At 42.2% G+C, this 16,723-nt stretch overlaps 1 protein-coding gene across 3 annotated transcripts in view; it reads right to left on the bottom strand.

Annotated features, from left to right (window-relative positions):
- The window catches only part of itpr1a (inositol 1,4,5-trisphosphate receptor, type 1a), a 159,969-nt gene that overhangs the window by 91,770 nt on the left and 51,476 nt on the right, over positions 1-16,723 (bottom strand). For all 3 annotated transcript variants that reach the window (XM_055914751.1, XM_055914754.1, XM_055914763.1), the window contains exons 4-11: positions 13,659-13,774; positions 12,746-12,832; positions 11,993-12,151; positions 5,876-5,974; positions 5,461-5,544; positions 5,072-5,218; positions 4,764-4,859; positions 4,555-4,599 (exon numbers count right to left, since the gene is read on the bottom strand). In XM_055914751.1, the coding sequence (XP_055770726.1) occupies positions 4,555-4,599; positions 4,764-4,859; positions 5,072-5,218; positions 5,461-5,544; positions 5,876-5,974; positions 11,993-12,151; positions 12,746-12,832; positions 13,659-13,774 (833 nt within the window). The remainder of the gene's footprint in view (positions 1-4,554; positions 4,600-4,763; positions 4,860-5,071; positions 5,219-5,460; positions 5,545-5,875; positions 5,975-11,992; positions 12,152-12,745; positions 12,833-13,658; positions 13,775-16,723) is intronic.

Raw genomic sequence — 16,723 nt, 5'->3', positions numbered from 1 at the left:
AGGACACAGGTTAAATAAGGATTTTCAAGCCTTGAGACAATTGAGACATGGATTGTGTACCATTCAGAGGACAAATGGGTAAGACAAAAAATGTATGTGCCTTTGAATAAGGTATGGTAGTAGGCGCCAGGCGTAACAGTTTGTGTCAAGAACTGCAACGAGTGTTTCAAGAATCGTCCACCACCCAAAGGACATCCAGCCAACTTGACACAACTGTGGGAAGCATTGGATTCAACATAGGCCAGCAGTCAACATGGGCCGGCATCCCTATGGAATGCTTTCAACATCTTGTAGCGTCCATGCCCAGACAAATTGAGACTGTTCTGAGGGGGGATGGGCCTCAATATTAGGAAGGTGTTCCTAATGTTTGGTATACTCACTGTATATGGGTTAGGTTTTAGTAATAGAAACTTTAAAAGGTCAGGTCACACACACACATGGGTCAGCTTCCTGTGAAATTCCTAGACAATGACCTAAAGCTCAAATCCTGGGCAGGAACTGACTGAAGAAGATAAGAGAATCACAACTCAAAGGGATCTTTTCATTCACCACAATGTGAGAACATCAATTTGATCCAATTTCTTGTTTTTCTAATCTAATTTAGGCCAATAGAACTCTATAGGCTTAATTCAATATACTGCACTAAACCTCATGACCTACTAATTGTATGAAGTTTTACAGGCCAAAAGAGACATCTTAGTGTATTGTGAAGTATCAAATCAGTATTATCACTCAAATATCAACAAATATGTATAAATATTAATTTCAGTAATTAGAGTAATAAGTAATTTAGTATAATTATCTGGTTAAACTGCAGCTGTTTTATAAGTTTGGATCTTCCGCTGTGTTCAGATGGTCACTATTGTTGAGGGGATGATTGTCTAGTAACGATTGTCTAGTAACGCATTACCCTTTTGACTTTATGGTATTGACCCGAACCGCACTGTTCTGGCTTGGGGATTTTCTTTTTACGTCATCCTTTCAAGCAACTACATGGTGGATTCATAACCAGGCCAGCGCAGTATAACTTGGCTCGGCTTCGGTATACAGTTGAAGTTGGAAGTTTACATACACTTAGGTTGGAGTCATTAAAACTTGTTTTTCAACCACTCCGCAAATTTCATATTGCAGCCAGCAGCATACCACCCTGCATACCACTGCTGGCTTGCTTCTGAAGCTAAGCAGGGTTGGTCCTGGTCAGTCCCTGGATGGGAGACCAGGTGCAATTGGAAGTGGTGTTGGAGGGCCAGTAGGAGGCACTCTTTCCTCTGGTCTAAAAAATATTAGGTCATTAAAGATCCCATGGCACTTGTTGTAAGAGTAGGGGTGTTAACCCCGGTGTCCTGGCTAAATTTCCAATCTGGCCCTCAAACCGTCACCTAATAATCCCCAGTTTACAATTGGCTCATTCATCCCCCTCCTCTCCCCTGTAACTATTCCCCAGGTCGTTGCTGCAAATGAGAACGTGTTCTCAGTCAACTTACCTGGTAAAATAACGGTAAAATAAAAAATATTAACACACTACAGTTTTGGCAAGCCGGTTAAGACATCTACTTTGCGCATGACAAGTTATTTTTCCAACAATTGTTTACAGACAGATTAATTCACTGGTGAGTCAGAAGTTTCCATACATACATTGGCTGTGCCTTTAAACAGCTTGGACAATTCCAGAAAATTATGTCATTGCTTTAGAAGCTTCTGATAGGCTAATTGACATAATTTGATTCAATTGGAGGTGTACCTGTGGATGTTTTTCAATGCATTCAAACTCAGTGCCTCTTTGCTTGACATCATTAAAAAATCTAAACAAATCAGCCAAGACTTCAGAAAAAAGTTGTAGACCTCCACAAGTCTGGTTCATCCTTGGGAGCAATTTCCAAATGCCTGAAGGTACCACATTCATCTGTACAAACAATAGTACGCAAGTATAAACACCATGGGACCATGCAGCCACCATACCGCTCAGGAAGGAGACGCGTTCTGTCTCCTAGAGATGAACATACTTTGGTGCGAAAAGTGCAAATCAATCCCAGAACAACAGCAAAGGACCTTGTGAAGATGCTGGAGGAAACAGGTACAAAAGTATCTATATCTTCAGTAAAACGAGTCCTATATCGACATAACCTGATAGGCCGCTCAGCAAGGAAGAAGCCACTGCTCCAAAACCGCCATAAAAATAGCCAGACTATGGTTTGCAACTGCAGACGGGGACAAAGATCGTACTTTTTGGAGAAATGTCCTTTGGTCTGATGAAACAAAAATATAACTGTTTGGCCATAATCACCATCATTATGTTTGGAGGAAAAAGGGGGAGCCTTGCAAGCCGAAGAACACCATCCCAACTGTGAAGCACGGGGGTGGCAGCATCATGTTGTGGGTGTGCTTTGCTGCAGGAGGGACGAGTGCACTTCACAAAATAGATGGCATCATGATGCAGGAAAATTATATGGATATATTGAAGCAACATCTCAAGACATCAGTCAGGAAGTTAAAGCTTGGTCGCAAATGGGTCTTCCAAATGAACAATGACCCCAAGCATACTTCCAAAGTTGTGGCAAAATGGCTTAAGGACAACAAAGTCAAGGTATTAGAGTGGCCATAACAAAGCCCTGACCTCAATCCTATAGAACAGTTGTGGGCAGAACTGAAAAAGTGTGTGCGAGCAAGGAGGCCTACAAACCTGACTCAGTTACACCAGAGGAATGGGCCAAAAATCACCCAACTTATTGTGGCAAGCTTGTAGAAGGCTACCTGAAACATTTGACCAAGTTAAAGAATTTAAAGGCAATGCTACCAAATACTAATTGAGTGTATGTAAACTTCTGACCCACTGGGAATGTAAAAGCTGAAATAAATCATTCTCTACTATTATTCTGACATTTCACATTCTTAAAATAAAGTGGTGATCCTAACTGACCTAAGACAGGGAATATTGACTAGAATTAAATGTCAGGAATTGTGAAAAACTGAGTTGAAATGTATTTGGCTAAGGTGTATGTAAACTTCCGATTTCAACTGTATGTCCATCCCCATAGAGCCAGGGACAGACACACACCTCCAGGCATGGAGACAGCCCTCAGCTCCCTGCTCTGATAGTCATACAAGCTTGTTCAACCATGTGTAGACAAAAGGCTGCATTTAACTTTTTTCCACTAATTGGTCTTTTGACCAATCACATCCGATCTTTTGACATATCTTTTTTTTCAGATCTAATCTGATTGGTCAATAGACCAATTAGTGAAAAAAGATACGAATTGAGTTGCCTGTGTAAACGCAGACTAATGCGACTAGTGCATCAGTACTTACTATATAGTCCTGTGTTTTGTAGAGACAATTGTGCAATTGAGATCATTCCTAGTGGTAGACTGCCATCTGTTGGCTAAAGGCAGGTAACAGTTGCCTGACGACTCAAACTGAATTCTTCCGCTGCTCTATGTTCGCTACATACTTCAGCCTGAGACTGCCATCATTGAATTTGTTTTTGGTGACGTCAAAATGAGTGGTGTTGTACAAAACAAAGTCATCAGCGATTGGATCATCTCCAACCAATCAGTGTATCAAAACCAATGACATTTTCAAAACACTGATTTACCAAAGACAGTACAGTATGAAGATAGTCAGAAACTGCTTCTTCAATAGAAATCCTCAACCACACTTGTAGGCGATGTCATGGCGACGTTGGCAAGCAAAGCTCATGCATAGAAACACGTCATCGGGTTTATGGATCGTCTGGCGCCGAACTGCACATGTGCAGTCCGTCAAATCAAAGGCATTCCTCATTCCTTTCATGAGGTTGGAATAATAACATGTTCTACTACTCAAGACATTGGCCAGGCTGTGCCTTTATATTTCAGGAAAATTAACAACTAAGGAAGAATTGTTCACTTACATTGACTTCTCAAACCCCGGACTGGTCTACTTGGTCTGTTTTGCAAGACTTACCAGAAGTCTTGCGATGTTGCGCCCCTGGGTTTAGAAACTCTGTGGCTTTACTAGCCACGTGTGCTTTGGCTCTAGCCCAACCCATCGGTTTCTGGGACCAATCAGAACGGTTAGAATATGTTTGCTTTCTAGAAATAGGCGGCAAGGTACTCAGATCCAGGCTCATTGTGGATTAAAAAAACAACGTCCATGGGTGTGGCGTAGCGATTGGCCAGAGCAAGGAGTTTGGGTAGCCAGGCAAAGTTATCAGCCCAGTTCCATCAGACTTCTCTATGCAGACACCGCCATCTAATCGTGGTACTGGGGAAGTGCTCGCTACTGTGACATGGTGTTCAAGCGGAGGTACACAAGTTCGAAGAGTTACAATGATCATTGTTTCCTGGGACACACTAGTGGTATGTGGCTGATTCATTTCACATTGTGTCAACGGTGACTGAAGACGTTGGGTTGTGACTGAAGACGTTGTGTTGGTTCATTCAGTGGGACACAGGAAAACACAGTCACAGCAGAATACTGTATCTGGGAACGACTGGTTCAGATGATCCACAGTATTCATCATTCCTCTACACCCTTCAGAGCCCACTGCTACCAGAACAGGACAATGTGACTTACTGAGGAGCGGGACTCCAGGCACTCCTCCTCATAGTCAGGGTTCACCTGGAAAACACACACAAGAGTACATACATATAAGGAGCAAGCTAGAGATGACTTCCCTGGTAAAAATTAAAGATCATATTGATTTTGACCTGTCTTGTAGGTACCGCAAGGGTGTGTGTGTGTGTGTGTGTGTGCGTGCGTGTTGTAAAGGCAGTGTTACTGACCTCTGCAGCCAGGTAGTGTCCAGTGGCCAGGTGTTTGAAACGGAACAGACTGTTCCAGTAGCCAGCTCCGCCTCGACATGGATCATGCTGCACCACCTATCATGAGGAGAAACACAGGCATCAGTCACATGTCATATCTCACACTGGATTTGTGTACATGCACATTTTAACAACTTGTCAGACCATATCAACTTAAGTCAAATGTAACTTTTAGTGACCATAAATTGGCAGTTGCGAGGGAGCAGTCAAATTGCCATGATCTGAGGGGCCCTCTACAAATTCTATTTCCATGTGCACTTCCTCCACACCTCCACCTCCCATAAGGCTTTGCTGCTGGTTGCCGAGGTAGCCGACTGACGTCCGGTGGTGCGCAGGAAGACATATTGTTTTTTACGGTGGTCGTCACAGGTGAGGAACTTCTCCTGTTCCGCATGGAACAGGCGCACCACGTCGCCCTGGCAACAAACAGACAGGAAGATTGTTACCATAGAGACTGCTAGGCAAGTGTCATTCTGCCTTGGGCTAGATTGTTTGGCTAACAATTAACAGTGTTTTGTCTTCAACTGGGATACCAGTTTCGTTGAACCATTATTTTCTCATTCATATTGATTGGATGATTGTCCAAATCAAGGCAAATCAAGGAAAAGTCAACTGTGAAAACCAGGCCTGATTGGTTGAGAACTGTGATAAAACCAACCCCTTTTAGAATGATCTCCTGATTGTCACTCCATTTCATGAACAGCACAATCTTCCAGCTGGTGTTACAGTTGACCGAGTTCACCTGAAACACAAAACAGGCAAAAAGAGTTCCACAGGATTACCAGTTTAATCCTTTAATAACAGAAACACATTATCACTGGTACTCTAATAACTACAGAGCAGCACACCATTCTCACAGAATGAGCTGTAGGCTAGAGCTTAACGCAAATCCTAGAAATAATTGATGCAAATGTGGAGGACCATGGCACAGTGGGGTATTGTCTAATATGGTAGGAGGGGCCCAATAACAGTACACACTACACAGACTCCTATAAATACTCTACATACAGTACACTCCCACACAGCCATCTATAAAACATAGAGATGAGCTGCAGACAGGGTAAGGGTCTAACCTCGTTACATCCTGGGTTGTCCACTAGCTGATGGGTGCTGGCATGTAGGGGCTGGCCAGCATTCACTGGGTTCAGGACCACTTTGTCCCCTATCACCACCTGGAATGAAACATACACACACTACAATTTAGTATGCATTTATTCCACGTGTGCACACACTTATTCATACGTTATGTGCCCACAGAGACACACACTCACGTCAGCTGCTAAGAAACATTAACAAGACTTATTTGCATGTGTCTGTCCACAGTCAAATACAGGATACTATGTGAAGCTCAGAATCACAAACTAAATCATTCATCCACAGGGGCTATTCATTAGATGTATTACGACTAGAACAACCGAGTCATGGCTCCACTTGCGGTCATCTGGTCCTTGGGCTCAATCATATGTGTTGTGGATGTAGAATGACTCCCAGCCTCTGCTGCTTTAATCCACTGAGAGCGACTGTTGCAAACTGATATATAGCTCAGGTGGCTGGAACACAACTGAGCAACTGGCGGGCGAGCTACTTATCACCAAAAATAAGTGAGGCGCAGTGCGGGAGGCGAATATAATAAACCTAGGAGATATTGGGGCTAGATATAAATGTTCAGGAGCTGTAGTTTAGAACGTGCAGTGTGATTGGCTGAGCCAAATGTAGACGAGTGCAAGACCTGTTGTAGGTACCAGCGCTAATGTGAAGGCAGGGAAGGCAGAGTTACCTGAGAAAGAGATCCATCCATAACAACTCAATGATGAGCCTCGTGGAATACCTAGAGTGTGACTCTCCAGAAAGGTAGAGTGCTAAAAAGTCTAAATCAAGCTAATGTTAGCTCACAAAACAACCAAAAAAAAGGTCAAACCAACGATCATCAGCAATTATTCCATATCAGTAAGTGTACTTACGACACTAAACAAAAATATAAAACGCAACATGTAAAGTGTTGGTACCATGTTTCATGAGCTGAAATAAGATCCCAGAAATGTTCCATATGCACAAAAAGCTTATTTCTCTCAAATTTTGTGCAAAAATATGTTTACATCCCTGTTTGTGAGCATTTTTCTTTTTCCAAGATAATCCATCAACCTGACAGGAGTGGCATATCAAGAAGCTGATTAAACAGCATGATCATTACACAAGTGCACCTTGTGCTGGGGACAATAAAAGGCCACTCTAAAATGCAGTATTGTCACACAACACAATGTTAAGTTTTGAGGGAGCGTGCAATTGTCATGCAGACTACAGGAATGTCCACCAGAGCTGTTGCCAGAGAATTACATTTTTATTTCTCTACCGTATGTCCATATCCGGCTTCTTCACCTGCCGGATCGTCTGAGACCAGCCACCCAGACAGCTGATGAAACTGTGGGTTTGCACAACCTAAGAACTTCTGCAAAAACTGCAGGAACGGTCTCAGGGAAGCTCATCTGCATGTTCGTCGTCCTCAACAGAGTCTTGACTTGACCGCAGTTCGTAACCGACTTCAATGGACAAATGCTCACTTTTGATGGCCACTGGCACACTGGAGAAGTTTGCTCTTCACAGATGAATCCCGGTTTCAACTGTACCGGGCAGATGGCAGACAGCGTGTATGGGGTTGTGTGTGCAAGCAGATTGTTGATATCAACTTTGTGAACAGAGTGCCCTATGGTGGCAGTGGGATTATGGTATAGGCAGGCATAAGCTAAGGACAACGAACACAATCAGATTTTATCGATGGCAATTTGAATGCACAGAGATACCGTGACGAGAACCTGAGGCCAATCCTGCCATTCATCCTCCGCCATCTCCTCATGTTTCAGCATGATAATGCACGGCCCAATGTCGCAAAGATCTGTGCACAATTCCTGGAAGCTGAAAATGTCCCAGTTTCCATGGCCTGCATACTCACCAGACATGTCAAACATTGAGAATGTTTGGGATGCTCTGGATCGACGTGTACAACAGCGTGTTCCAGTTCCCACCAATATCCAGCAACTTCGCACAGCCATTGAAGAGGAGTGGGACAACAATCCACAGGACACAATCAACAGCCTGATCAACTCGATGCGAAGGAGATGTGTCGCGCTGCATGAGGCAAATGGTGGTCACACCAGATATTGACTGGTTTTCTGATCCACACCCCTACCTTTTCTTTTAAGGTATCTGTGACCAACAGATGCATATCTGTATTACCAGTCATGTGAAATCCAACGATTAGGGCCGAATGAACTTATTTAATATTGACTGATTTCCTTATATGAACTGTAACTCAGTAAAATCTTTGAAACTTTTGCATGTTGCGTTTAGATTTTTGTTCAGTGTAGTTAGATGCACCATTTAGTACTTTTAGCCAGCTAGCTAGCTAACTGGTAGGCTAGCGAACCTGGTAAACAAACTTTGCAAACATAGCTACTTAAGCTACAAAATGAATACCTAGTTAGTTGTGGAGAATTACACACACTCCAAAACTGTGTGTATCATTCAGAAAACATGCATATTTATTTCCTTATTAGCAAAGTAAAATGTGGTGTTTTTTAGCACATGCACAGCCACCATCTTGGACAGAAAACCTTTTTCTTGCTACTGCCTCGCGCCTACTTGATTCCGCCAACCCAAAACTGACATTAATGTGCTGTGCCACTGTGCAAACGTTTTGTCATAGGGTTTTGCAAGCTGCGTGTTGCAAAAAAAATAAACATTTACAAAAAAGAATCTGGAGCTGTGACGGTCATGAAGTTGTCAGCTGGGGATTGTCAAGCAAATAACCGTTAATTAACAAACACATTTAGCATCTCCTGGTTTCCAGGCATAGCCTACAAGCCACTGATGCAGACCTTTGGAACATCTACATTTTAAAAAGTCTAATAAATCCATTTACTATAGCCTACACCATCACAATACATCTAATCTTTATTTTAGACAGGTCTAAAGAAACATGATATAAAGAAAATGTAGTCTATTTCAGAAGAACAGAATAGCATACTCTGGTTGTCCTTATGTTAGGTCCTGATCTGGCTAAAATAGAAAGAACATTTTCTCCAAACAATTTGAGGGAGTGTGCACATGTGTCTATTCTGTGTTGAGCGGTTAATAAAGAAACAGGTCCTCCTAAATGCTTAATTTACAGTTATTTATGCAACTTTAGTGGTGATACAAATGTTGGGCTATATGTTTTGATATTTAATACGTTCTAAGGCTGCATGATGCGACTAATGATGATTTGAAAAAAGTTGCATGAAAGGCATGAGCTCTGCTTTGTTTTTTTTCACAGGCTGTACACACTTCATCAGTCTCTCATTCACAATTTGACAAGCACTTGATAATGCCTCCAATTTCCCGGCGGCATCCCCTTTGTGTGGGCGTAACGCCCCCTAAAAAAAGACATGCCTTTTGTGGCCAGTTACCGTTGTGCACTTGGGTTGAATACAATAATTATCAGCTGTGCTGAAGACAGACATATCGTGGAGGCAACTGCGCACGTCCTTATTGAATTCCGAGGCACATATTGTTGGATGAATTATCCATATTTACTTTTCGTCAGCCAACAAGATGAGTAGGCCTAACAAACAGCAAAAGTACTAGCCTATGTCAATATATTATTATTATTACTTTCTCGTCCTTCTGTGCGAGGAAGAAATGTCCCAAACATAGTCTGGGACAGTTGTTTGATGCAATAGATCCCAAATTAATACAACCACTAGCATCCATAAAACATTTTAAAACCAATGAGGCTGATGCAGTCGTGTGAGAAACCCGTCATCATGCAAGCAGTCATACAAGTATTTCACACCATTTTAAAGATACAATTTTAAAAGATACATTTGTTGTTAATCCCACCACAGTGTCCGATTTCAAAAAGGCTTTACAACGAAAGCACACCAAACGATTATGTTAGGTCAGTACCTAGTCACAGAAAAACAGCCATTTTTTCCAGCCAAAGAGAGGAGTCTTTAAAAGCAGAAATAGAGATAAAAATTAATCACTAACCTTTGATGATCTTCATCAGATGACACTCATAGGACTTCACGTTACACAATACATGTATGTTTTGTTCGGTAAAGTTCATATTTATATCCAAAAATCTGAGTTTAAATTGGCGCGCTATGTTCAGTAATTCCAAAACATCCGGTGATTTTGCAGAGAGCCACATCAATTTACAGAAATACTCCACATAAACATTGCTAAAAGATACAACTGTTAAGCATGGAATTTTAGAAACATGTCAAACGAAGTATAGAATCAATCTTTAGGATGTTTTTAACATAAATCTTCAATAATGTTCCAAACGGAGAATTCCTTTGTCTTCAGAAATGCAATTGAACGCAAGCTAACTATCACGTGAACGCGCATGTTCAGGTCGTGGCTCTCTGGCAGACCTCTGACTCAATCCCCTCTCATTTGCCCCCACTTCACAGTAGAAGCATCAAACAAGGTTCTAAAGACTGTTGACATCTAGTGGAAGCCTTAGGAAGTGCAATATGACCACATAGACACTGTGTATTCGATAGGCAAAGAGTTGAAAAACTACAAACCTCAGATTTCCCACTTCCTGGTTGGATTTTTTCTCAAGTTTTTGCCTGCCATATGAGTTCTGTTATACTCACAGACATCATTCAAACAGTTTTAGAAACTTCAGAGTGTTTTCTATCCAAATATACTAATTAAATGCATATTCTGGCTTTTATGGCTGAGTAGCAGGCAGTTTAATTTGGGCATGCTTTTCATCCAAAATTCCCAATGCTGCCCCCTACCCTAGAGAAGTTAGCGGGTAAACACCATTCTCAAAAATGAATGAAAATGTGATTATGCATGTAATGCTTTATTATAAAGGTGCAATTTTTTATGGAAACAATTGTCTTCCCCAAACTTCAGACGGGCCTGATTTTTAATTACTTAAAATCTGGATTTTTGTTTTAGATTCCGTCTCTCACAGTTGAAGTGTACCTATGATAAAGATTACAGACCTCTACATGCTTTGTAAGTATGAAAACCTGCAAAATCGGCAGTGTTTCAAATACTTGTTCTCCCCACTGTATGTGAAATTTGTTTTTATTTAGAATGGACCATTATCACACCCTTGTCTCGAAATAGGGGCAAAAAATACATCTATGGACTTAAATAGCGAATGGAGGACGTATTTTCCGGTGGTTCATTTTCATGCCAGCCAGGTAGGATATACTCCCATTGTAAAGAGAAGCAATGTGCTTACTATCAGGAAAGTTGAGAAATAAATATAGTAGCCCTAGCCTATAGAAAGCTGATGGGATCCTCTTTCTTATAGAGGCCATCAAAACTGTTTTATCTCACGCAATTGCATAGAAATGTTGCGCAACACGGGCTGTCATGAAGTGTTTGATTAGTTTTTCGAAAACATTTGCATTGAAGTTAGAGTGATTAGAGGGACAATAGAGTGCTGAGTACCAGGCAGTTAGCAAGCTTGGGAGGCTAATGACCATCAGCAACATCAGAGTTTGGAGAAGCCTAGTTACCAGTTACCGTGACTAAATGATTACGTGGAATTTGACTGCGGTCATGACTCGTGACCACCGGTGTGGCAGTAATACGTCACCATAACAGCCCTATCTTTGACCATATTAGATTTCCTTACACATTTGATTCACTCAGTCTGAGGACTTGTTTAAGTTGACTTACCCCATAAGATTCAAGCGATTCCTACATACAGTATGTGATAATTTCCATAGGTGTAACTCACACGGTCTCCTATAGAGCACAGCTTGTAGAAGGGATCGATGTATATAAATACACATTTATGAACTGGGTGGATCGAGCCCTGAATGCGGATTGGCTGACAGCCGTGGTATATCAGACCGTATACCATGCGTATGACACCTCAGGGTTTGTGGTATATGGCCAATATACCACGGCTAAGGGCTGTATCCAGGAACTCTGTGTTGCGTCGTGCGTAAGAACAGCCCTGAGCCGTGGTATATTGGCCATATACCCTCTGGCCTTATTGCTTAAATAGATAGAACTCACACTAACACCTATGGAGCAGAACTAGTAGAACCATATACTGTAGATAGAACTCACACGGTCTCCTATGGAGCGCAGCTTGTAGAACCATGATATAGATACAGTAGAACTCACGCTATCTCCTATGAAGTGGAGCTTTAGAACCATATAGAACTCACACTGTCTCCTATGGAGCGCAACTTGTAGAAGGGTTGAATGTAGAACCAGGAGCCTTCGTTCCCGGCCGTGTCCAGCATCACTCTCATGGCGTTCTTCTCCAGCAGCGCTGGGAGACGCTTGTTCACAGTCAAGTACTTGTTACTCTTCAAATGGAGGAGCTGGGGGAAAACAGCAAACATACAATATTATACGATACAATAACTTATGTCTGTCATTTTTGTGATACAAACATACTGAACAGTTTTGCTTGTGCACTTCATCATCATCATATGATTTATTCTTGTGTTGTGTGGGCTTTCTCTGCCCTTATGAGCATGCAAAACATTTTAGTCTCTCAGAGCAGTCTACGACTGAATGGTTATGACTGAGAAAAGAATATGCTCAATTCTGAAGCTAGAAAAACACTATCTAGATCCTCCCACGTTACTGTTCTATTTATAAACACACAGAAACCACATGGATGCCTCCAGGGCTTCCAGTCTCTCCTCACCAAGAACCAGCAAAATATATTGGATGGAAAGCCTCAAAATGCTTTCCTCACTTTAAAACCCCATAGAAATATGTGGGCTACGATGACATTATTGGCCTCAAATTTGGAATATGAGACGTGAGCTGTAACTGAATGTGTTGAGACGGTTACTCATTATGACATGAATTGACTTCATTGATGAAGTGACTTTCAGCCGTGAGTACAAGCCAGACATCGGTCTTGCAGACAATGAATATGTACACACACACACACACACACACACCTGAATGACGTTCCCATACTGAATCACCGTTCCGAGCAACTTTTTATTTTCCGAATCGTTTTGCTTCTTTTCCAAATCTGCTGCATGCTACATAAGTGAAGGAAAGAGTGAAGAGTTACAGACCATTATTATTGCTACTACCAACATTGCTGCTGCTTTTGCACAGATAATTATACATATGGACTTGTGTAGGAGGGAATATGACAGAAATCTATGACAGAAATCTCAAATAAAAAGAATGTAGCAACGGCATGTGCAGTTGCCTGCAAGCGTCAACTGGAATGCTAGAACCTAAAACATCACATCACCATGGTAACACAGGAGAGATTTGAATCTATCATTTTATGACTGTAGTTAGATTCCAGAAGGCTTTAAATGGTTTTGTTTTAGGAGAGAGAGAGAAATGTGGGACGGGAGTAGCGAAACTAAAGTATGCTTCAGAAATGTCTATAAAAGGACCTGAACATTACCTCAGCAAATATATAATCCTCCATAAGAATACCCTCAAACGAGTGTGGGGACAGAAAACCTATCCTCTCTAAGAGAGCTCCTCAAACAGTGGTGGTGAGGCCAAGACTGCTACTGTACCTGTCAAACTAGACAAGTCTGTTAAAGGGAACTGCAGGATGTAGTATTTCACATTTGTACGAGGGATTACCACAGTCAAAGAAAAACTATGAGTGTAAGTGCTTTACTAATGTAATGTGGCTGTATTGGATTTTAAAAGTATTGCTAGTCTAGAGTTGAGTTTAAATTAGTTATTCACAGAGGGCTCATCTATTGTTACTCTTCTTCATTCCGTTGGATATGAGATGACGAGTCATTATACCACTGAATAATGTATATAATCAATAATTGAATACAGTAATATGTTAAGACAGTTGTATAGGGGTCAGGTGGAGGAGTCACTCACATGGAGTTTGTTGAGGAGGACCGTGTCCGTGGTGCTGTTTCCTCCAGGTTTCGCTGCCTTCCAGAACTGTTTCTGAGCAGAGTACCGATTCATTGGACACAACCTGAACAGACAGTCTGAACAGAGAGACAAATCAAATCAAAGTGTATTGGTCACGTACACAGTTTAGCAGATGTTATAGCGGGCCCAGTGAAATGCATTTTGTTACTAATTGCAGCAAAAATGTCAAACAAGTACACAAATAATAGTTCAAAACAAGAAATCACGAATGTCAGTATGAATCCAGTTAACAACACAAATAACACTATCAGTAATCTAACTGCAATCTATGCGTATATCCACCAAAACTACAGAGTGTACAAAACATTAGGAACTTTTCATGACAGATTGACCAGGCGAATCCAGGTATTACATTTACATTTAAGTCATTTAGCAGACGCTCTTATCCAGAGCGACTTACAAATTGGTGCATTCACCTTATGACATCCAGTGGAACAGCCACTTTACAACAGTGCATCTAAATCTTTTAAGGGGGGGGGGGGGGTCAGAAGGATTACTTTATCCTATCCTAGGTATTCCTTAAAGAGGTGGGGTTTCAGGTGTCTCCGGAAGGTGGTGATTGACTCCGCTGTCCTGGCGTCGTGAGGGAGTTTGTTCCACCATTGGGGGGCCAGAGCAGCGAACAGTTTTGACTGGGCTGAGCGGGAACTGTACTTCCTCAGTGGTAGGGAGGCGAGCAGGCCAGAGGTGGATGAACGCAGTGCCCTTGTTTGGGTGTAGGGCCTGATCAGAGCCTGGAGGTACTGAGGTGCCGTTCCCCTCACAGCTCCGTAGGCAAGCACCATGGTCTTGTAGCGGATGCGAGCTTCAACTGGAAGCCAGTGGAGAGAGCGGAGGAGCGGGGTGACGTGAGAGAACTTGGGAAGGTTGAACACCAGACGGGCTGCGGCGTTCTGGATGAGTTGTAGGGGTTTAATGGCACAGGCAGGGAGCCCAGCCAACAGCGAGTTGCAGTAATCCAGACGGGAGATGACAAGTGCCTGGATTAGGACCTGCGCCGCTTCCTGTGTGAGGCAGGGTCGTACTCTGCGGATGTTGTAGAGCATCAACCTACAGGAACGGGCCACCGCCTTGATGTTAGTTGAGAACGACAGGTAAAAGCTATGATCCCTTCTTCATGTGACAGTGTAGACGAAGGGGAGGAGACTGGTTAAATAAGGATTTTTAAGCCTTGAGACATGGATTGTGTGTGTGTGTGTGTACGCCATTCAGAGGGAGAATGGGCAAGACAAAATATTTAAGTGCCTTTGAATGGGGTATGGTAGTACGTGCCAGGCGCCTGTCAAGAATTGCATTGCTGCTGGTTTTTTAATGCTCAATAGATTCCCGTGTGTATCAAGAATGGTCCACCACCCAAAGGACATCCAGACAACTTTACACAACTGCGGGAATCATTGGAGTCAACATGGGCCAGCATCCCTGTTGGAACGCTTTCAACACCTTGTAGAGTCCATGCCCTGTCGAATTGAGGCTGTTCTGTGGGCAAAAGGGGGTGCAATTCAATATTAGCACGGTGTTCTTAATGGTTTGTACACTCAGTGTATATACTCAGAATGATATGTACAGCAGTAGATATATAAGTGAGCTACAATATGTGAAGAATACAGTATGAATGCAAAGTGTGAAAAACTGCATAAAATAAATGTTTCATGTCTTTATATACATGGGAGAGGAGCGTTGGCTGTGTATGTGTGTGTGTGTGTGTTTGTAAGTAGATAATGAATAACAGTTTCAGAGGTGAAGGATGGTTAGGATTGAGGTGTTGTCAATGCAGCTATATTGAAGTTGCTGAAACAATAACTAAGGATGAACTTCCAATTGATCGATGTAAATAAATACACAATGCTAAGTGAGGGGCCTAATGATGCACACACCGACAAAGCCATACGTGCACAAAACACTTGCATCATCATTCTCCCAAAGTTACATGCTAAAACACACACACAGTTTAAAATCAGGTTAATATCCAGATAAGTCTTTTGAGCTCAGATCAAAGAGGGAGAGGATGTGACGTGTGTATTTCCTCCATTAGTGGAGGAAATATGGATAGGGTAATCAAATCAACAGGTGTAGACTTTACCGTGAAATGCTTACTTACAAGCCCCTTAACCAACAATGCAGTAAACATTTTTTTTTTTAAAGAGTTAAGAAAATATTTACAAAAAAAGTAAAGGCATCTCAAGTGGCGCACCGGTCTAAGTGCTTGAGGTGTCACTACAGACCTGGGTTCAATACCAGGCTGTGTCACAACTGGCCGTGACCGGGAGTCCCATAGGGCGAAGCACAATTGGATTAACGTCACCTCAAATCAAATCAAATTTTATTTGTCACATACACATGGTTAGCAGATGTTAATGCGAGTGTAGCGAAAATGCTTGTGCTTCTAGTACCGACAATGCAGTACTTAGCAACGAGTAATCTAACCTAACAATTCCACAACTACTACCTTATACACACAAGTGTAAAGGGATAAAGAATATGTACATAAAGATATATGAATGAGTGATGGTACAGAACGGTATAGGCAAGATGCAGTAGATGGTATAGAGTACAGTATATACATATGAGATGAGTAATGTAGGGTATGTAAACATTATATTAAGTGGCACTGTTTAAAGCGGCTAGTGATACATTTTTACATCAATTCCCATCAATTTCCATTATTAAAGTGGCTGGAGTTGAGTCAGTATGTTGGCAGCAGCCACTCAATGTTAGTGGTGGCTGTTTAACAGTCTGATGGCCTTGAGATAGAAGCTGTTTTTCAGTCTCTCGGTCCCTGCTTTGATGCACCTGTACTGATCTCGCCTTCTGGATGATAGCGGGGTGAACAGGCAGTGGCTCGGGTGGTTGTTGTCCTTGATGATCTTTATGGCCTTCCTGTGACATTGGGTGGTGTAGGTGTCCTGGAGGGCAGGTAGTTTGCCCCCGGTGATGCGTTGTGCAGACCTCACTACCCTCTGGAGAGCCTTACGGTTGTGGGCGGAGCAGTTGCCTTACCAGGCGGT

This window comes from Salvelinus fontinalis, chromosome 3, assembly GCF_029448725.1.
Source record: "Salvelinus fontinalis isolate EN_2023a chromosome 3, ASM2944872v1, whole genome shotgun sequence".
In the NCBI taxonomy this organism is placed as follows: Eukaryota; Metazoa; Chordata; class Actinopteri; order Salmoniformes; family Salmonidae; genus Salvelinus; species Salvelinus fontinalis.
Note: the sequence above shows the minus strand (reverse complement) of the source record. Positions and strands in the feature narration are given on the sequence as shown.